The 22,439-nt window shown below is 44.8% G+C and overlaps 1 protein-coding gene across 1 annotated transcript in view; it reads left to right on the top strand.

Moving 5' to 3' along the window:
• The window catches only part of LIN54 (lin-54 DREAM MuvB core complex component), a 43,938-nt gene extending 26,131 nt beyond the window's left edge, over positions 1 to 17,807 (top strand). The window contains 6 exon segments of the mRNA XM_066574275.1: positions 422 to 513; positions 2,267 to 2,338; positions 5,226 to 5,328; positions 5,431 to 5,568; positions 7,096 to 7,298; positions 9,756 to 17,807. Coding sequence (XP_066430372.1) covers positions 422 to 513; positions 2,267 to 2,338; positions 5,226 to 5,328; positions 5,431 to 5,568; positions 7,096 to 7,298; positions 9,756 to 9,957 — 810 coding nt within the window. The 3' untranslated portion in view covers positions 9,958 to 17,807.
• The last annotated feature ends 4,632 nt before the right edge of the window (positions 17,808 to 22,439 follow it).

Below are 22,439 nucleotides of genomic sequence, written 5' to 3'. Positions count from 1 at the left end.
GCAACGGAACAGGTAAGTGAATAACTTCTGTATGGCTCATAATTAATGCACAATGTACATTACAAAGTGCATTAATATGGCCATACAGAAGTGTATAGACCCACTTGCTTTCGCGGGACAACCCCTTTAAATTAATTCCGTCCCAATTTTAAAATAAGAAAGCTGTGTGTCGCTCACAACAACTAAGAAAAATAAAAAATGCAGAGAAGACTGAGAAATTATAAGGAAGGATGGAAGGAAAAAACATTAGAATACTCACTCCGAAAGTTAAAATGTTGTTCTGGGCACGAAGATGCAAAACATCCCCTTTCATGAAAGGGTTAATGTGTTGGAAAATGAACCAACGCCTTCTGTTTTTTATGTAGTTGGTTTTATATTTCCATTAACTTCCACATATTCAGTGTTTTTCGTTCTTCCGCAGTTTCAGCAGTCGTCTTATGTATCTATCGCAAGTAATGCCGGCATATCTGGGACGCAGAGCTCACAGAATCAGCCTAGGGTGCCGCTGAATGGGTGAGTCTGACATGTTCTGGAATTACCGGGGAGATTGTTCCATTACATAGTTGATAAGTCGACCAATCATATGCCAACTCTTCAGATTTTTTTAAATTATTTTTTTTCCTGAGTATTTAAAAATAATCCCGGTTGGCATGGCAGATTTTTCACTTTGAAAGTCCAGTAGATGGCACCATCCCACTGCAGGCCTCCTGCTGCAACAGCTGGGATCGATGAGGACATCAATCCCCGCTCTTAACCCCTTATATACTGCGATTTTAATATACATAGTGGCATGCGACGGGTTCACAGAGGGAGTGTGTTCCCTATGTGATATCATTGGTACTCCGCAATGTAATTGTGGAGGGCAAATGGGTTACCATGGCAACCAGACGCCATACACTTGTGTCCGGGACTGCCATGGTCTGTGATTGCTATTGTGAATGATGATGCATTGCTGTACAGAAGTACTGCAGTGCATTAGCCTAGCAATCAGAGCGTATAATAATAATAATAATAATAATATCTTTATTTGTATAGTGGCAACCTATTCCGCAGCGCTTTTAGGCCCCCTGTCTACGGCAGTGTATTCGCTGGCGGTAAACCACCGGCGAATCACGCCGGCCGACACTTCCCATAGAATTGCTATGGAAAGCGCCGCCACACTGTCCACAAGCGGAGAATCATTGCGATTCTCCGCTCGCGGTGGACAATTCGCAGCATTAATAAGCCACTTGTCTTATTACTTAGTGTTAGAATGGCCATGATTAATCCAAGTCAACTTTCTGTTCTGAGTATGTCCGATTAGGGCTGGATGATTAATCAAATTACATAAATTTGCTGTTGCAGTGCCCCATGTTTCTGAATTTTACCAGAAACCTAAAATCTATTATAGATACTTTGGGGTACGTATAATGGGTATTGGTGTTTCTTGATGCCACCAGGAAGTCCTGGTGGAGTCAAGAGTGACGGGGGAGGGGGGGAGGGGTGTGACCCCCCCCCCCCCCCCCCTCTGTAGCTGATTGGCTGGACAGATGGCAAGGCAGAAGGTCCTGCAAGGCGATAACGTCTGTGCAAAAGGTATAGAGTGTCGGGCTCACCTCTTGCATGCTGCTAAGCAGTGAGGCGACGGAGGCGTGAAGCGCCTTCTCCTGCAGACTGTTGCAGAAGCAGGGTCTGATAGGCTGAGACACATGGCAGACACAAGGGCCTTTTGTCAGGCCTCTGGCATTAATGGAAACTAAGGGTGCCAATGGGTCATAGAGGAAGCCCCCTCCCTGTCGCCCTCTTACATGTCGCGATCGTTATTTATCGCAGCGGGTAAAGGGATAAACAGTCGTTAACTAAGGTTTGTCCACTCCTGGCGGTTAAAACTAGAGCCTGGCTCCACCGTACAAAGGCAGATTTAAAGCACCTTAGTGACCTCTGTAAATAGGTGTATTGTCACTAAGGGGTTAACTGTATGCAGCTGTTCTATACATGAATATACTGCCCATTAGGAGACAGGCTATTGAGAAAAACAGCGAATCTTCCTCTCTCATAAGTTTGCTTTCTTAATGGAAACGGGCCGCGCGAACGGGTTTGGAGTGAAATCACTCGCTCTTTTGCTCATTCAAGCGAGAATCTGCTCTAAAAGGGGCGTTGGGTCAGTTTCTTCCTTTTTATTGATTGTAGTGTAATTTCCGTAAATTATTAGCAGTAAGAATACTATAATCGCACACTTTATTAAAATGCTTTAAAGGTAAGATAACTTTTGTATTCTTGTTTTTAGCGTAATGCCTTCGGAAGCAACAAGTCGCCCAAGAAAGCCATGCAACTGCACCAAGTCACTGTGCTTGAAATTGTAAGTAGAGGCCGTCACTACCGTGTATTGGCTTTTATTCCATGGCCCATCTCTGTCTAGTAACTGTGGACATTGTCATAGACTGGGAAGATCTTAGTATCTGTACTATTCGTGGGTCTTCCGGCCATGTTCACAGCTGCAGGATCCTGTCATGATTTAGGCCTCATGTCCACAGGTGGGTCTGATTCTGTGCAGGGAATCCCACAGCGGAATCCACCCTGCCCGCAGCATTAGTTTACCTGTTCAAGGTCTGGGCAGGTCTTCTGTGTCCCGGACGGATCTTCTTTTTTCTGCACGGCGGATGTGTTCTGGCGCGCATGCGCAGTAGGAGTTTTTCTTTTTCAAACTCCTGCTTTGCCATAGGATCTGTGGTGCTTCTGCAGTGTCAGCTGCAGAAGGGCCGCGGATCGAACTGCTTCCATTGACTTCAATGGAAGCCTCCCCTGTAGGATCCGCAGAAAAATAGAGCATTCTGTGATTTGTTTTCTGGACCAAAAGGTCTGCAAAAATCCGCATGCTGATATTATTTTGCGGGCGCCCGTGATTCCATATGGGCGGCTTGATTTGCGGATCTACAATGCAGGTGTCCCGTGCAAGTTCCGGAATCAAGGCTGCCCGTGGACATCAGGCCTTAGGCCCAGATCCTGCTGCCAGTCTGCAGCTAATCTAAGTGAATGGGGCTTTTTATCCTTCATTCACATGCAGCAGAATAATGAATGTGTTGTGGATTTTAAAATCCATGATATTGTTCATTATTGCCGTGGAATAACAATGGGGCCGATCGTGTCCTGATCCATCTCACAAATCAGGATTTCCGGCTTAAGTTTCTGCTGCACATTCTTTGAAAAATACATGTGTGAACATAGTTGCCTTAGGCTGGGTTCTCACAGGGCGGATTCTCGGAGGAAATCTCGCGGTTTGGCCACAGCGAAAAAACGCGAGATTTCTGCCGGGAGAACAACTGCTTCAAAGCCCGCAGCAGTTTTGAAGCGGCCCGGCTGCTCGCTCTTCTGCTGCGGTTGGCGTTCCCATAGAGGAGAGTGCGGCCGCAGCGGGAAAAAAAAATGGACATGCTGCGGTCGGCAAATCCGCGCCGCAGTGGCGGCTTCTGCCGGCTTAGCTGCAGCGGATTTGCCGTCCCGTTTGGACGAGATTTCTGAGAAATCTCGTCTACATGGCTGGCTAATCCCGGGATTAGCGGCCGCATGCGGATTTGCCGCGGCGAAATTCCGCACGGAATTTCGGCGGCAAATTCGCCCTGTGTGAACCCAGCCTTAGGGTGCTTTTACAACATTCACATGGGCAAGTGCGATATCGGGGGTAAGACTCTGCTGCATATCGTGTGATGTCCCTGTGGATTTGAGATGGGAGATGGTGATGGGGGATGCTATACAGAATTGGGTTCATATTCATGTGAGATTTCTTTTCCAGCCGTGTGAAAGCGGCCTAAGGATACATTCACATATCCGAGCACAAGGAACTCGGCCAGATATTGCGCTTGTCAACATGTGTTTTACACACGGATATGAGGCACTTTTCATACAAAGATGCCTCGTATCGTTTCTCTGAAGTTGCAGTCTTCCAGCACTTGTTTCACGAGTGTCGGAGGATCGGAAGGATTTCTCATTGTTTTCAATGGGAAACATCACATCGCTCTCGCGTGCGCATTGGCATGCTGTGTGTTTGACTGTCTCATTGAAAACAATGGGCAATGCTTTCTGAGAGGGTGTGAAAACAATAGGACATGCAGCGATAGATAGATATCTTTTTTTTTTTTTTTATCTTGCAGCATTGCTCAGGTCTGACTCCATTCGAAGGAATGGAGTTCATATTCATTTAAGTTTTGTGGGTCTTGCATGAATATAGCCTAGAGATGAGCGAGCGTACTCGGCCACGCCCCTTTTTTGCCCGAGTACCGCGATTTTCGAGTACTTCCATACTCGGGCGAAAAGATTTGGGGGGTGCCGTGGGTGAGTGGGGGGTTGCAGCGGGGGAGAGGGAGAGAGAGAGGGCTCCCCCCTGTTCCCCGCTGCTACCCTCCGCGCCGCCACGCCCCCCCCCCCCCCCCCGGTTCCCCCGAATCTTTTCACCCGAGTAAAATCGCAGTAAAATCGCGGTGCTCGATCGAGTAATTACTCGAAACGAGTACGTTCGCTCATCTCTACTAACGACTAATCATTCACATGAGCGAACTATGTTTACACAGGCAGATAAATCGTTCCCTCACAAGATCATTCAAACAAATAATTGATCGGTATTTAAACCTTAGATTAGGCCTCATGTCCACTAGCAAAATTGAATTGCCGATTCCGCGGTGAAATCCGCATTCAATTTTGCCCATAGGGAATCATTGGCCATTCGCGGTCAATTATATTAAATTTTGCACCCGTGGATGGCATTTTAATCGATTTGCGTTTTTCACGAGCGGAAAAAAAAAACCCGCTGCATGCTCCATTTTACCGCGGATTCCAGACTGATCGGCCACATTGCTATCTATAGGTGGGGCTATCCGCATGCAAAAAAAAAATAAAAAAACCATTTAAAGCAAATCCGCGTGGAATCTGCTGCAGATTTTGTGCGGATTGTATTTTCCTAGTGGATATGAGGCCTTAGCGAATGAGCCAACGATGATTTTCGTGCCCGCATGAAATGAACAATAAGCGGATGATTTATCGTTTGATCATTGGCAGTGTTTACACTGGACAATTGGCGTTTAAATTTGACCGATCCGGCGATTTTTCTCTCTAATCATTTCGTCTAATTGCACCTCTAGGTGAACGCAATCTTGTTTTCTTGTGGCTCCTACGACTGTTTTAATACCAGTTGACCTTTATGTTGATGGTTTCCCACGGGAGGCTCGTTATTTACCACCTTTTGTCATTTTCAGATATTGTGACTGTTTTGCCAACGGAGAGTTTTGTAATAACTGCAATTGTACAAACTGCTACAACAACTTGGAGCACGAGAACGAGCGGCAGAAAGCCATCAAGGTTAGAAAAAAATTACAAAGATAGACGGAAAGCGCAGCTAACTAAACCGAAAAATGTGAACCGTGTTTTTGATTCTTCCCCGTTTGTTCTGGTTACCACCAGGCGTGTTTAGACAGAAATCCAGAAGCCTTCAAACCAAAAATTGGCAAAGGAAAGGAAGGCGAATCCGACAGGCGACACAGTAAAGGCTGCAACTGCAAACGATCCGGATGCTTAAAGAACTACTGTGAATGTTACGAGGTAAAGATGCTTTGCCTTTAGATTGAAAGCCCGAGCTATCCGAAATGTTGCTCTAGGTCGCCTGCACACGGGCGGATTTACATTGCGGAATCAAGAGCCGGCGCCCGTCTCCGGATTCCGCAGCAAATACCGCATAGCATGCTACGGCAAAACGCGATTTTCCCCAACCCGAGTGGAAATAGATTACAATTTTCCACTCGTGGAGGGGAGATCGCAACGTGCTTTATCTCTGTGCGGATTCCGCTCGGATGCCTTCCATTGAAGTCCATGGAAGCCGTTCGCTCTGCGGCCCTTCCGCAGGAAAAGCGGAAATGAAAAAAATATACATGTCTTTACTGCACATGTCTGACGGCTCGCTGCGTGGACCATCTGCAGTACAGATAAAAAGACTTCCGCATGCGGGATATGACGCGCCCGTGTGCATGCGGCCTTACTTTGAGTTTTTGCTACTTATTTAGCATTAGCGTATTCTGTGCAGGAATTGTCATTACCTCCATCAGTCCGCTGTCCCCCCTAGGGGGCTTGCAATCTAATTAGTAGTAAGCCACCCAAAGTTTGGTAAGTTTTATGCTTGCTGTACTGGACAGATATAGTGGTATGTTGATTTCTACTTGGTTGTGGCAGACAATTTTACAGAGATGACAACAGAAAATTTAAAGGGAACCTGTCACCTAGTTTTAACCCTATAAACTAAACTTATGGACTAAAAGTAGGTGCCCCGCTGTGTCCAGGTATTATAGTTACCTACGCCGTCGCTCCCCCGGTGTCAGCGCTGAAAGCGGCTGCTTAATGCACTGAGCAACCTCTTCCAGCATTAACACTGGGAAAACGGGGAAGGCAAGTATAACACGAGCTCACATGGCCATAAGTGGAAACCGCAGCGGTTTACAGCTGTTAAGCCTGCCGTACGGTACGGTCATGCGCAGTACACCTGTTTCTTGTTTAGATTTCCCGCGCCATCACTTAGTAATGACGCGTATACCCCTAGCCCATATGCGATGTAATTGCGTATGGGCTGCAGGTATATACATCCCCCATAGAGAACAAGGGGCTCTAGATTGCGTATATCCGTTGTAAAATAGCACATTCTGCATTTTATTTTCCACTCGCAGCTTATGCAATTCTGACACGCTAATGTGATCGGAACAGCATGAGGCAATGTAATTGATTTGCCTGTGAGCTATCACACATCACATGGGTGGACAGAGACCAAGGAATCGGCAGTTCAAATGCAATTGTGTGAGACCGGCCTTACATCCCCGGACTCTGCAGGTCACCTTCTTGTAGCTCATAAGCTTCGCTCATAGGGCTAAAAGAAGGTAACAGAGTCTCATTAAGAAAATAGTCCTACCCCCCCCCCCTCCCCCTGTATTACCCTGCAGTGATCCGATCCTGGTTTTGGATCCAGATGTACGGCTCTTGCACCCAGCCGTGATATGGGAGCATCACAAAAAGCTGTACGAAGTAAGCAAGACTTCATCATTGCTGTTCATTGAGTTTATAAATTTATATAAATTTTTCCCATAGGCAAAAATTATGTGTTCATCAATATGCAAGTGCATAGGATGCAAAAACTTTGAGGAGAGTCCAGAGCGCAAGACACTAATGCACCTCGCGGATGCTGCGGAAGTGCGGGTGCAACAGCAAACTGCTGCCAAAACTAAGCTGTCTTCTCAGATCTCGGATTTGCTCACAAGACCAGCACCATCACTAACAAGCGGAGGAGGAAAGTGAGTCCCATCCAATGTCTCTTTATACTAATTAGTTTTTGTGCCTTGATTAGATTGAGAAATATAATTAGCCTTGTGTATGTCTCATCATGTAATTGCAGGTGAAGTATTAGATACATGTCTGTTCTAAAACTCCTGAAAAAGTTTAAGGCCCCGTTCACACGCGTGTGTACTTGTATGTGCACACAAAACCACGCGTCTATTAGAACCATTGTTTTCCTATGGTGTGTTCACATGTCCGTGTTTTACAGGCTTGCAAATTCGCACACCTGCAAAAGATAAGACATTCGTCCGCTGCATAGGTGCGTTCTGTGCGTAAGTATTCCCCGCGGGGAGTCCACTCATCACTGAACACACTGACAGCACTGTCACAGTGTTCAGTGATTATGGGACTCCCCGGAGGGAGTAAAGAATCCCCTACCACAGTTGTCGGCGGCCCCATTGAAAGCAATGGGCTACAGGCAACCACTGCAGCGATTTTCGGGGAGGGGCTTTACATATAAGCCCTTCCCTGAAAATTATATATATATATATATATATATATATATATATATATATATATATATATATATATATATATAATATAAATTCCGTATTTTTCGCTTTATAAGACGCACTTTTTCCGCCTGAAAAGCGGGGGGGAGGAAGTTCCTGCGTCTTATAAAGCGAATGTGCTGAAAATTCGTTCCGATCGCCATTTTTAACGCGATCGCGAATTTAACGCGCGGGCGTGATTTATTTAGCGCGATTGCGCGTTAAATTCGCGATCGCACAAACAAATGTGCGATCAGTTAGAAGATTTCTCTCCTGTCAAAAAACCAAAAATCATTACTCACCTCCCCCGGCATTCTGCGGCGCTGCTGCAGGCTGTCGCTCCCTCCTCGTCGCCGGCAGAGCATTGCTTTCTGGACGCGGGGCTTGAAATCCCCGCCTCCAGAAAGCTAATACTGTGATTGGCTAACACACGCCGTCAGCCATTCAATGACATTGAATGGCTGTGATTGGCTAATACACGTGCGCCTTCAGCCAGTCTCAGCCATTCAATGATGTCATTGAATGGCTGTGATTGGCTGATGGCGTGTGTTAGCCAATCACAGTATTAGCTTTCTGGAGGCGGGGATTTCAAGCCCTGCGTCTAGAAAGCAATGCTCTGCCGGGGACAGGAGGGAGCGACAGCCTGCAGCAGCGCCGCAGAATGCCGGGGGAGGTGAGTAATGATTTTTTCCCCCCTATTTTCCCGCTCTAAAACGGGGGTGCATCTTATAAACCGGTGCGTCTTATAAGGCGAAAAATACGGTATATGTATAGAATTATTTATTTCTATCTATCTATCTAGGAAAGCAATGGGCATGGACCTTCGTTCACGCACTTTTTATGCATATGTGTTCAGCGCTGTTTTGCATGCACATACGCTTGTGCAAAACAACGCTCGTGTGAACGAGGCCTGAGGCTGAGTTCAGACACTGCAGATCTGGTGCTCCTCAAAGCCCCAACCACATGGAATGGAAGCATGGTGTAGATTTCCGAATCAAAAGCCCTATGTTACCAAAATGATGTGAATTTCATACCCCTTTACAGTATAGGGGTGAAATCCAGAGCAGATTCCTTCCACTAAATCTGGGCGCAGCTTAGTACTCCAACATGGATGCTGCACTTATCATATTGTCTGTTATTTCACCAGTACACATGCTGTATCTTTGTAGTATTTATTATGCTGGGATTTGGCTCCAAAGCTTAGATCTTAGGGGCCACAGCTAGCAGAGACCTAGTATTTAAACTTCTTTATCAACTGCAATATGAATTGTGTACACAACCATGGACCCCAGTCAAAAGCCGGTGTCCTGAGAGCATGGGAATAGAATGTAATGGAGACCATAAGCATTCAGTAGAAGACCGTTAACATAACTGACTTCTGCGCATTTTTGCGTGGTGCTTTCTTTTGAGTTAACAATGACTTAAAGGAGTTGTCCAGTTGTAAACTACTGATGACCTATCCTCCAGAATTGATCATCAGTAGTAGATCGATGGGGGTCTGCAATTGCCTGTTTCTGGGCTGATTTCTGCAGGAAGCAGACTACTCCGTAGTCACTACAGTGGCCAGACTTGGTATTGCAGCAAAGTTCCCATTTAATTTCAATGCCTGCAATACCAGGTCTGGCCACTAAAGTGAGACTGTAGCTATCTGCTTCCTGCCCCAGTGCAAACAGCTGATCGGTGACAGACCCCCACCAAGCTATTATTGACTAATCCTGATGATGGGCCGTCAATAGTTTACAACTGAACAACCCCTTTACTGACCATAAAGTATGTAGCTGTAGCTTCAGATCATATTTCACTTTTGAAGGGCTTAGTTATAAAATTATTATATTTTCTATCATTTTAAAGGCAGAAGTTAATAGATCTGTTAGTAGTTATTATAAACTATTCCGCTCATATAGACCCTCGCACTTTTTTTAGGCTACCATTCACGTTCGTCACAAAGGAAGTCGCTGAGGCTACATGCGCATGTCTTCTAGCCCAGGCCGAGGAAGGAGAGAAGCTCTCAAAGTCCAAAGCTGCCACAGAGCGAATGATCTTGGAGGAGTTTGGCCGTTGCTTAATGAGGGTAATTAACTCTGCTGGAAAAGCGAAAAGTGACCCTTGTCCTATGAGTTGTTGAGCACCGGGCATAGGGGACTGGCGAGAAAGCTGCTGCAAAATCCGGAAGCCTCTGTCCACAATCCACGGACGGCCCAGAAGTCTCCTGTCCAGACTCGTCAGTGATGTTCTACATGTACATAGCAACAGAAAAATAGATTTGCTGAGAAACAATACTTTTAACTGTCGTTTAGCTGACTTCTCTCTTAAACCCTTGTACAGATGACGACGCCCCGCTGGTGAAGCCAGACGTTTTCTCGCTTGCTCATCTGCTTTTCTAACTCGATCACGTATTTTAATGTTTGTTTTTCAATCACAGAGTGTCTTATAATAGACAAAAATTTTCTTTCTCTGTCTACCGTGGTAAGTACAAAATGCCGCCTGGTTTGCTGCGCTCCCGTAATCGCTTCAGCAACGTGTTCACGGACGTTTCGATAGAAGGCGGAGGAAATAAAGAAATGTTACGTTGCGGTGGGTGGCAAGGTAACAAAGTTAGTGGTGGTTGCTGTGGTTTTCCGTGTTGCCAATTCCATGACTTTAGCGCAAAGACAAAATCTGGTGTTCAGGAGATAACAAAAGGTGGCAGTGAGAACAACTTTTTGGTACACATGGGCAACTTTTTGGTTAAATCTGGTAACGGCTGTTAACTTTTTTTTTTTCTTTTTTCTAATGCATTGTAAATTTGGATACTGCTGTCTGAGAGTATAGTGAAATGTAGGGGGGGTTAAGAGAGAGCTAGAATTTTATAGGACAGAAGTAGTAGGAGTTGAGTTGGCCTCCTGCCAGGATCATGTTACCATGCCGTGACAAGTAGCAAATAGAATATTATTTGGAACCAGTTTTAGGTCGTGCATTAAAAAGGTTATCCAGGAAGCAGCCGCCATGGATACATCAGCGTCGGAGTGGAAGCACTGCTCCAACCCCCGTGTAGCGGTCGGCGCTCATAATTGCAATAGCTGCTCTCATTGAAATCAGTGGAAGCTGTGCCTGCAATTAAGAGTGCTGCTCCTATTGATGTCAGTGAGAGCTGCACTTGTAATTGCAGACCGGGGTCCCATTGATTTGGCCAAAAACTACGCTTGGCATTGCGAGCTCCGTCCATTACACAGGGGTCGGAGCAGTGCTTTCGCTCAGTCTCAGGGGTATCCTGGCGGCCGCTTCCTTATAAAAAAAAAATCAATACTTACCTATTCCTCCCCAGGCCGTAGTCTTATTGCATCTTCTCCTCGCTCATCTTCTCTTTGTACCTCCAGTCCCCTGGGTCACCTCATTGCAAGCCAGCCGGGTCCTCTTCCTGTTTTGTAGCATACATTGCTGGCATTCTCCTTCCTGCAGGTCAATGTACCAAGTCACTAATGACGTAGCATGCTGGGCCATTGCAGAGACTGTGCAGGCATGCTGTCTCGCTGCGAGTATTCATATACTATTGCCACAAGACAGCGCGCATTCGCAGTCTTGGCAATAGCCCGATTATAGGATTCGGCATTCCCTGCTAGGTAGTGAATACTACGTCACTAGTGACCGGGTACACAGACCCGCAGGAAGGAGACTGACTGACGGCAATGTGCGCTACAAAACAGAAGAGGATCCGGAGGGCTTGCAGTGAGGTGACCCGAGGGACTGGAGGACCCAGGAGAAGATTGCTGAGGAGAAGATACAGTAAAGAAGACTGACGGGGGAGGAATAGGTAAGTATAGAAAAAAAAATCTAATGACAGAACCCCTTTAAATGATTGATGCAGAGAAACCCAAAACGTCCATACTACAGGATTGGAACCACATAGCAAAGTGGGGTAGGAGATACTGAAAAATGGATGGAGGGCCTAATAGGACTAGATAACATGATCACTAAAGCTATCTTTGAGCAAAAATGCTTAGCTGAAACCTGTATGCATTGTATGTAAATTTATTTGTAGAAATCACTGTGAAGCATTCAACAATCTCTGGAACAATGATCCAAACTGGCTAAAAATGGAAAATCTACTTTTTCACCAAAGTGGAGCCCCCCCCCCCCCCCAACTCTTAAAGTTATATGTAATCAATTCGCCATGGTCCTATTGCTTGCCCCTTCTGCAGCCTGCTACAAAGCTCCGGTCCCACGCAGTAGTTATTACATGTCTGGGAACCTGTATAGGACATATTTCATAGATCAGATAAGTATTTAAGGGATTTTCAAGGAGCAAAACTGGATCAGTAGGTAAACGCCAAATGGCTTATTACATTCTGCTACTGACCGTTGGAACTGTCTAAGCGCCATCCATAGCGCCGCGGCCTGGGTTGGCCTTTTAGCTTTTCCCCCATTGAAGTGAATGAGAAACTCTGCTTTGATAGTAAAAATCTGCAATGGATTTCTTGATGAATTCTGTGTCAGAAGTAAGATGTCACCTTTTTTTTTTAACTCAGCGCAAATTTAAAATGCACGCGGAAAAATTCCCGTTCCAAAAAGGGAACACTTGTGGACTGGGGTTTGATGCGGAATATATGCAGAATCGACATAGATTCCAAATCGCATCTGCAGGAAAATTGGCCATGTGAACATAGGCTCACGGTTTAGGCGGAGCTAAAACCACATCAGAAAAAAAACACATTTTTTATGTCATGGGTTTTCACAGTAGGAAAAAAAACCAAACCCTTATTTTACATGTTTCACCTGCGAAAGCCACAAATACACATGCGGTTTTACTATATAATATATCACGGCTATGTGATTGTACCCGAAGACAAAATGTGTTTTCTTACCCAGCTGCAGGAGGGCAATAAACACACCCATCGCAGATCCAGCTGCGGGCACTTGGGCAGAAAGTGGACAGGTCCAAATATAGTCAACGGGTTCCATTCAGAGACGGAACCATTTAGCCGCAGGCGGATTCCCACTTCCTGCAGGATAGTGGAATCCCCAGCAGGAGTGTGAAAGAAGCCTAATCCCATGTAGGGATACCAGAAATGGTTGGAGACGTTTCTGTCCCGTAACTATGCCCCAAGGTCGCCTTCTCATGACTGATATTCCAAACGGATCCCACAACTAAAACCACGTCCCTTTTATTTGCATAGAAAGGATAAACTTGCCGTGTTCTTTCTTGCCAAGTCGTCCGTTTGTGTGGATTTGCCCAATTGCATCAGGCTAAATCAGCGGCATCTCAGAGTGAAAATCCTGCGGTGGAAATCTGAGATTCAACCTCAAATGGCAACAACAAAGGAGACGAGCCGGCTCCTTAAAAAAACACTTGTCTCTTTTCCCAAAAAGTTAATAAAATTACAAATGGTAAGAACCGTGTAAGGACCGCAAATACCATAAACCATCGTAGTTTCAGATTGCTTGAAGACCAGTATGCTGATTTCTAACATGGTGAACACAGCAGTAGATTAAAAGTAGTGGCAGAGTTTAAGCCAAGGCTACACTGCAACGTATGGCTGTGTGACGTAAGATCGCAATGTGGCGCTTCTAATAATCGTGAATGTGATCGCGCTGAAATCTATCGGGTTTGAATTTCTGCTGAGTGTTGTGTCCGCGACCTGCGGGGTCACTAAGTGACCACTATTACTACCATTATCTGCCAAGTGACATTGCGCTCTTAAGTAACATGACCACAAGTCACTTTATAGCCCTAGCCTTAGGCGGCTCTCACACAGGGCGTCTGTTAAAATGTAGCGTTTTAAAATTCATTCGACAGCGTTTTTAATGCACTCCATCATTACAATTGGTGATGAGGTGCGTTAAAAAGTGCCGAAATAGAGCGGACAGCGCTTGAATATCCTGGCGATTCTAACGCTCGTCTGAGAAGCCCCGTTTAAAATCAATGGAGACGTTTTACAGCGGCGTATGAAACGCAGTGCTATACACTGTAAAAAAAAACGGAAAAAAAACAACACGTGTGTTAGAGCGGCCTTAAGGTGCGTTTAGACAGAAAGACTATCATTCCAAAAGTTGTTCAAGCGAACGTAAATTGTTTAGTTTAAACACGAGCCAATGACCGAACGAGAATAAAATTCATCGCCAGCTCGTTGGCTGCCCGTCGTGTTTAAACACTAATTTTCCATAGGAGAAGTTCCCGATTCCCAAGGATGATCTGCCCGTCTAAACAGGCTGCACGACCGCGAACGAGCTGGTGATGACGTCACCAACCCCCTCTGCTCGGACAAACGAGAATCGTGAGGTTCTCATTTGGTGTAGAAGGGCCATAGCTCTCATTTATTCTTCTACTATATTAGAGAAGAGAGATGTAATTAGTGACTGCTCCAAGGAGATGGGGGCGCAGTGTCCTCACTGAAGTAAGGACGGTTCTCATAGAGCCGGCTTCTAAAGCCCCATTTTACACGCATAGATGATCCCTTAACATTGGTTTAAAAGATAGGGAGAAGGACAGTTTGAATGATCATTTTGCATAAGCTGCTAATGGGCACTAATGCCCATTAGTAGCTTATTAGCTTCATTTGCATGTAAATTGGCCTCCATGTGCTGTATGCAAATACCAGCAGGTGGTCTGTTCTCTGCATACAGCTCTTTTGTTCTGCAGTGGGACTACAGCTGAATGCAATGTTATCAGCGCTCCCGTGGAGAATCACAGCGTGCGGTCCCTGCTATCAGCTCCCCGTCCAAACAATGGATTTTAAGCTCAACTAAAAATCATTGTTCGCCCGGAAAGTAAACGATGGTAGCATTTACACGCAGCAATTATCGCTCAAAAGACATCGTTTGAGCGATAGTCGTTGCGTGCAAATGGGCCTTAATTGTTTCCATCGCAAATCTAGTCGTATAAACCCCATTAAACAACATATTTTTGTAACTTAACTTCAATATTGAGCAATTATAAATTGTCCACAGATGGCATGTTGAAGACTTTTTGTCCGCAGACCACAACCCCGATACCTGCATTTTGCTTCATGAACTTCACACGACCATCCCGAAAAGTTACAAGGACCTTTTCAGATAGTCGCTCTCTAGTTTCTCCCATCGTCTTGTGTGATCTTTTTTTTTTTTTTATGTCTTTTGAAAATGTATAAATGTAAATTTAGTGTTTAGATTATCAGGCAGATTTTTGCATTGTGTGTGTTTTTGTAGAGCAACAACTCTTAGTATTGTACAGAATCTGTGCTTACCTCCCAATTTGCACCTTTTGTGACGTGTATTTATACCTTGTGCAGAAAATGTGAATTTTAAAATGCAGTTGTAGATGATGTATACTGACGCTTGTGAAATAAGGTGCAACTAATGCTTCTCCTAGTATATGTCATTTCTGTTTTTTTTTTCTAAAATAATGTACATTGAATTAGTTTATTGGTTTTTTTTTGGTTTTAAACTAGAACAAAGCCCAAAGATGTAAGAAGTCCTCGAGCTCTGTGTAGAATGACCTGGTACAGCTATGCAACCTGCTGCGCTATTTCTTCCAGTGAAAAAAAAGCTGAAGCAAAGTTTTGTGCCCCCACCCCACCGTTCCCCACCTCATTGATTCCAATGGATTTAAAAAAAAAAAATCAGTTTATTTGTTTCACGTCCCGTTTTCATTGCTTCAAAAACGGAAATCCAAAATTGAGATACAAGTGAAGCCCAAAGTCATAATGATAGAGCGGTGACAGCAATTTGCCGATGACTAGTAGCTACGGTAATGAGTGCAAGGATGATGAACAATTCCAATATTATATACAGCTATGGGTGCGGGGATTCCTGCGTTGGGGATTCCACCTTCCTTCTCTGTTCTCAGAGCAGGAAAGGGGAATCCCCACGGCCGAACCGCTCCGTCTCACGATGGGACCGAACGGACCCCGTTGATTATAAAGGGGCTGTTCGGTTTCCACGAAGTTGCCCAGCTTTTACACGAAAGAAAAGGCTTCGCATGCAGCGCTTTTTCTTCCGGTATTTTGAGCCGCATTGGCAATGGAACCTCCAACTGAATGTTCCAGCGCAGATGTGAAACCAGCATAATTTGGTTTCTTGTGTACGGAGATTTCCAACATTTCTCGTTTTCTTAATACATATAAACTTGTCAGAAAAGGAGGTTGATCCTCAGTCATCAAAGTTCTTTATCCTTTAACTGTGGACATGAAGTGTCCCCCCCCCCCTCCACCCATATCGCCGCTCTGTATTATGTTACATTACTAAAATACATAAATGATATTGTAAACATCCTGTTCATTATTGAGAAAAAAAATCATCCACAATCTATAGGAGAACGTGAGAAGTGTAACTAACGAATCACGTCCACAGTTAAAGGTTGACTTAAAGGGCGCCACACTTGGTTAATGGTACTTTTCTTTTAATGGTCGACTAATGTACAATTCTGATCACAAAAAATGTAAGTGCGCTGTAAAGAATGCCACTCACAGACCCAGAATCTCATTTTGTTACAAAATCATAGGACATGTCGGTAATTAAGGGTGCCTTTACACGGGATGACCTGTCGGGCAGCAGATGCCTGACAAGTCGTCCAGCGATATTCGTTCCTATGCTTTTACACGGGAACGCACACTGAATGGAGGCGGAGCGGGCCGGGGATCGTTCAGGCCGACCTGCCGGTGTTCACAGTAAGCAGGCAGTTGTTCGTAAGTGAATGCCGCCGTTTACACGGAGCGATACGTTGTCCAGTTTTCTCGTTAGTTGTTCAGCCGCTGCATGCTTTTACACCAAACGATAAAAGCACCTTAAGAGCGGTTGATTTTTCCATTAATGGTGGTTGTTACAATTGAGATTAACATTTAAACCGAGCAGTTCATGAATGGATTGGTGTAAAGACGCCCGTCCTGCATCACATGTCATATAAGTGAATGTTGATCCCGTTGGGACCTGGAAGTTTCACAGAGCTGAAAGTCACAAGCAGTCCACTAAGTTTGGCTGTGTTGTAACTTTTACGCTGCAGTGATTTTCTTTGGTTGCAACAGATCCCAAAACCAAAGTCTCCTGTAAGCCCTCGGCTAAATCTGAGATTATGGCTTAAATTTTGCCTAAAAGACATTACTAATAGGGAAAAGTGTTCTGACATGGAAAGAAACGGCTCGGTACTCTTCGACTACAATTCCACTTTTGGAATGCAATCTACTCCTATGATTGTGTTAGGGGAGCACAAGTGCATCAGTAGGTGACACATGGGGGTGGTATAAGCAACATATAGACTGGAATCTTATATTCAGCAGAACCCTACAAGGGGGGGGGGGGCTCACAGGTTCATGTGAATAGGAGGCATCGGGCTGCAACTGCTAAATCTCATTATCTATGACTACATGATGGATGGGACATTAAAGCTGGCCGTAGCTGTAGAAATGTCTCCTCCTATGAGGAGCATCCATAAATCACTATTTCCGACTTTTCCCACTGAAAATCAAATTATATAATGGAAAATATTGTGGTCTTTTTAAACTATAGTAAATGCTAAACATCGACTCTACCAATAACCGGCGAGAATCATGAACTCTTGAAAGACGTAGCGTCCGACTGATGGGGCAGAATGATCATTTGTAGTGCCCTAGACTACATGATGGCCAGCATAGGCACTACCACGTTGGCCTCTTTCACACTGTAGTATATTGGTCGGCATTCTGCACCCGGAAGCCGAAGCCGGGGGTGAAACAAACGCAATGAAATGGTGTAATGGAGAGATCGGCGCCTCCTGGCTTTAGCTTACAAGTACTGCTGTTTGGAAGTGGTCTTTATGTAGTCAAGGCTTCTAAATGTGTTTTTATCCTTTTTATTCCTGTTGCATAAAACTGCTGCCTGAAACTGTATGGCGTTCTTTCAGCTTGAAATATTTGGAAAAATGACATTTTTTTCTAGTTCTGTGTACATCTAAAAGTAGAACACAAATTTATATTTACTAGAACTATTGAAAGAAACTTTCTATATTGTAAAAAGCAAAATAAATCACAGAAAATAAACATTTATACTATTCTGTAATTCTGTGTGGTTTCTAGCATTTACTGGACACATTTGTTTTCCTTTTAAGTACATGCTGGCAAGGAGCCGCACTACTCGAGCCAGAGACAAACTAATATTTACTAACTTTTTGAAAGAAGCCAAAAGTCTTGTTAAATGGGGTTTTCCAGAGAAATACTATTGATGACCTATCCTTAGGATAGGTCATCAATAGTTGATCGACTTGGTGCATGCTGTCGGCACCGCAAATACAGAGGTCGGAGCGGAAACCTCTGCGACGACCTCTGGCGTGGCCGGCGCTTGTAACTGCAGGCACAGCTCTCATTGAAATCAAGCCATGCCTGCAGCTACAAGCACCGGCCACTGTACGGAGTTCGGTGCGGAGGCTTCCGCTCTGACCTCTGTGTACCTCAGTTGATCGGTCAGGGTCCTGAATGATGGACCCCGGCCGATCAATTATTGATGACCTAGCCGGATAATAGGTCATCAATAGTATTTGTTTGGAAACCCCCATTAAATCCTTTATAAGCTCCTTTGTTTGACACATTCTATAAACCACAAATTGTTTTACAACAGTTAAACATTTTGGGATGAGTTCAAGTTGAATTGGCTGTTTTAAGGGTCTATTAACACTGTTGCAGTTGACTGTTAAAACTGCATGTTTTTGCTGCTGATAGGCTGCCTTTACACGGGTGAGAAAATTGTGCAAGATTTGTGTGTTGCGAGACATCTTGGATCCGCCATAATGGAGTAGAACCCCCCCCCCCCCCCCCCCACAGGACACAAACGCAGGTAAAATCAGCTGTGTCGTCAATCTGTTATTTTGCAACCCCACTAATGTGGAGCTCAGTGTTCTCTCCAGGGGACTTTCATTCAGTCCTACTACAACGCTTAAAAAAAAACAAAAAAAAAAACTCTGCAATGACATGGAGGAATATATCAGGAGCCTAAGACTGAAAGGGTTCTTCCATGACAAAGAGGAGATAGAACTTCCAAGCACTCAACACCGGAGAAACTAGGGGCCGAGAAGAAGTCTGATTGGACACCCCCTCCTGGCTGCACGCACGCACGCACGCACACACACACTCTTTAGACCTGAGGTGCAATCTACTATACCGGACAAGCAGAAAAGGAAAGCTTTTAATATCAATATGCAGGAAAGAAGGGCCATCTATGTACTTAAGAGGAAAAAGCCTGCAGATAAGGGTGGCGCTATAGTCCTCATGAATACATCGGACTACATGATGGAAGCAAAAAGACAGCTGACTGAACCAGATACTACACCAAACTAGATCAAGACGCGACTCAGAAATATGTGAGGCTTCTGATGAGGCTTCCCAATTCCTTGTCTGTGGGCTCCACAAACTTCTGGACTTGATACCAGAGAACCCCAGAGTTGGAGTATTGTATATGCTTCCCAAACTACACAAAGCTGGCAACCCAAGGAGGCCAATTATCTCAGATGTGGGAACCTTCATTGAAAAAAAAAAATCTCAGGATGGGTAGAAGGTGTGCTCAAACCACTGGTGAGGAATACAACTAGCTACTTCCAGGACACCACAGACCTGCTGAACAAACTGTCAACCATAGGTTCCCTCCCAGATGGCACAATCCTGGCCACAATGGATGTGGAGTCCTTATACTCCAACATAACACACGAAGATGGACTGACCGCCTGCCAGGTGCACCTTGAGGCCAATGGGGTAGCCTCTGAGTCGGTGTTACTACTCACAAGATTTAAACTTGCACACAATTATTTCTCCTTTGACAAAGAGATTCCTGCAACTCAACGGAACTGCCATGGGCAGTAAAATGGCACCGCAATATACCAACCTTTTCATGGCAAAACTAGAGTGACTTTTTGGCCTACTTCCGCTACATTGTTGACATCAAAGCTGAGAGCCAGGATAAGAGCTCATTGACACTCAATTAGAGAGGGAAAGACTGAATTACCTGTAGCAAACCATTTTTGTGGTGAGGGACACTGCATAGAGCAGATGAGAGTTATCATACTGAAGGGCAATTTCAAGTTGCAGTGTCACAGAAGAATTTGGGAGTACAAATTTATGGTCATGTTTGATATACCCTCAAGAATGGATTGAACCTCAGCCTGGGATTCCTGTATAAGTGGAGAATATGAAAGGCTTCACGGAGATCAAGAGCGATGTGCTCTTTCCAATCTTTTTTTTTTAACGTTCATAACTTGACCTGTAATGATGATGCCATCCAATAGGTGGTGGTGCAGCTCCTTCCATGTGCAGGTTCAAGGAGAGAAGACATCATAAAACTGTCACATTCCTGAGCTCAATGGACTGATTAAGTATTTATGTCTCAGCTCGGTTTGTCTGTTTTAAGTTTTGAGTGCAATACAGTCTCAAATTTCTGTGTGAACATTTTGTATTTCAATCAAGAGGGGTATCCTCTCTGCATTTGTATATCATATATGTGCCCCATCCAAACCAGTTCCATTTTAGCCTGAGATAGGATCAATAGAAGATCCAAAAGCTCGCTGTAACATCATGTATTTCTGTTAGCCATTAGAGGTATCATATCGACAAGAAAACTTGGTTTCTCTCACTGAGAGCACTCATTCCATATACTAGGCTCACGCGATGCAAGGTCTCTCGTTGAAAACAATAGAAACAGCACAATCCGCCACCACGGCAGAGGATCACTTCTGCAAAGTGATGCAAGGTGGTTTTTGACAATTCTCATGATGGTGAGTGCGATATCGTGCTCACCTGTGTGAAGTTAGGCCAACACGGGGCGGGGGGCGGCTGTTGCGCTATGGGTGTTTTATTCTGAAATGCTGTATTGCTTCAGAATAAATACACTTTGTGCAGTTCGCCATATTATGTTAATACCAAAATAAGGAAGATGGAATAATATCTCTGCAGCACCACCTATTGGAAGGCAGCATTTCTGCAAGTCAATGTTAGACTTGTTATACAAGCCTTGTAACAATGACTGAGAATTGAATGTCAAGCCAGAATTCATACAGATAGGTGGCACTGCAAAGGTTATGTTCAATCTTCCATGTTTGCATGTTACCCAAATGATCATGCTTGGCCTTAGAAGTCTCCTTCCTTACATTCTAGGTGCTCTCCCTAAGGATGACATGGGATGATCTATGTTAATACCAGTAGCACTACTTTACCTGTTCACATGGTTAATTGGAGCAATTTAACCCTTTCACAGGCCTGATGGGAACAACTGAACTGAGACTGCTGGACCCGAATGAGGACCGACTGCAGCTCTTGTCTAGGGGCAACCAATGTGATCTTGGGACTATCCCTTTAATGAAGCCTTGCCAACCCCAAAAACACAGCCCATGAAACCGCTGCCCATTCATTTCAATGGGTGACGCAGGGCTGAAAACAGCCAAGGTTGGAATATGCATCGCTGTCAACGCGCAGCCTTGACGCTTATGTGAGCGTCCCCATTGAAATGAATGGGAGCGTTGTGCTGAAAAAGCAGAGCTAAATGCTGTACAAAAGTCTGCATGTGGGAGGCCCAAGTGTAGCATGAAGGCTACAGGCTGCTGTAATAAATCCCATGGCCAGAGTCTTGTAATCAAAGAGGTCACTTAAAGACAAGACCTGTAGTTGTAACGTACTGTGTGAAGAAAGCTTATCATACCCCAAGATATAGACGTCACTTTCTTCCTAACAAACTACCTCATCCAAGAAAGAAACTTGCAATAAAACTTATCAGAATTACCCAAGCTTCCTTTCTTCCCTTCTGGATTATCCTGGGTAGCGAGCGTCACAGCTTCTGCTATTAGGCAGGTACAATGAAATGATGAATTCTCTGCCAGAACCTTGTGTTCCACTAGTTCTGGCTCTTCTCCCATTAGCAGCCATTGTGCAGCTTGTAAACAGCACCCTTTACTGCCCAGCAGATGCCCATATGTCATCATCTGGCTATCCTCAACGTAAGTGCGCCCTAAATCCGCATCTCTTTAGGGAGGCCCATCTCATCCAGTTTCTATGCTTTCTGACCACAGGCTCTCCCTCACCCCCATACAAACGTACTTACACTCCCTTCATTTAAATGGCCAATTAGAGCTGGAGATTGGCTCACATAGCCACACAATTCTGAGTGCCACTTTAATTCAAACCTCTCATTCCCACCTCCAAGACTTCTCCAGAGCAGCACCAGTCCTCTAGAACACGCTACACAAAATGCTCTAAAAACACCCCTCTGTACTGCACCTGATAACATGGGCCCTGGCCTAGTGACTGCTAGCCACAACCACCCTGCCCCTGCAGTCACACTGATACAGCCACAACACAGCTTAATCTCTGACCATGGTCTGTGTGTGTATAGCATCCCTCCCTCTCCACCTCGCCATACCGTGCACATCTCCAGCCCCTTTACCTCCTGTAGCACCCCATTATTTGTAGTATGTAAGCTCACTGGAGCCCCTCACCTCTACTATCTCCATCAGCTGATTATTATGCAACCATAGTTTGTCTTTCTGTATCCCCGTTTTTGTAAGTGCTGTGGAATGTTTGGCGCTATATAAATAAAGATCAATTGTTCGGTATTACTGTGTTTCCCTGAAAAATGTCATGGTGTTATATTTTTGCCACAAAAGAGGCAGTGTCTTATTTTCAGGGGGTGTCTTAATACTCACTTAGC

The sequence above is a fragment of the Eleutherodactylus coqui genome, chromosome 7, assembly GCF_035609145.1.
Source record: "Eleutherodactylus coqui strain aEleCoq1 chromosome 7, aEleCoq1.hap1, whole genome shotgun sequence".
In the NCBI taxonomy this organism is placed as follows: domain Eukaryota; kingdom Metazoa; phylum Chordata; class Amphibia; order Anura; family Eleutherodactylidae; genus Eleutherodactylus; species Eleutherodactylus coqui.
This window is presented reverse-complemented; position numbering and strand designations above follow the sequence as displayed.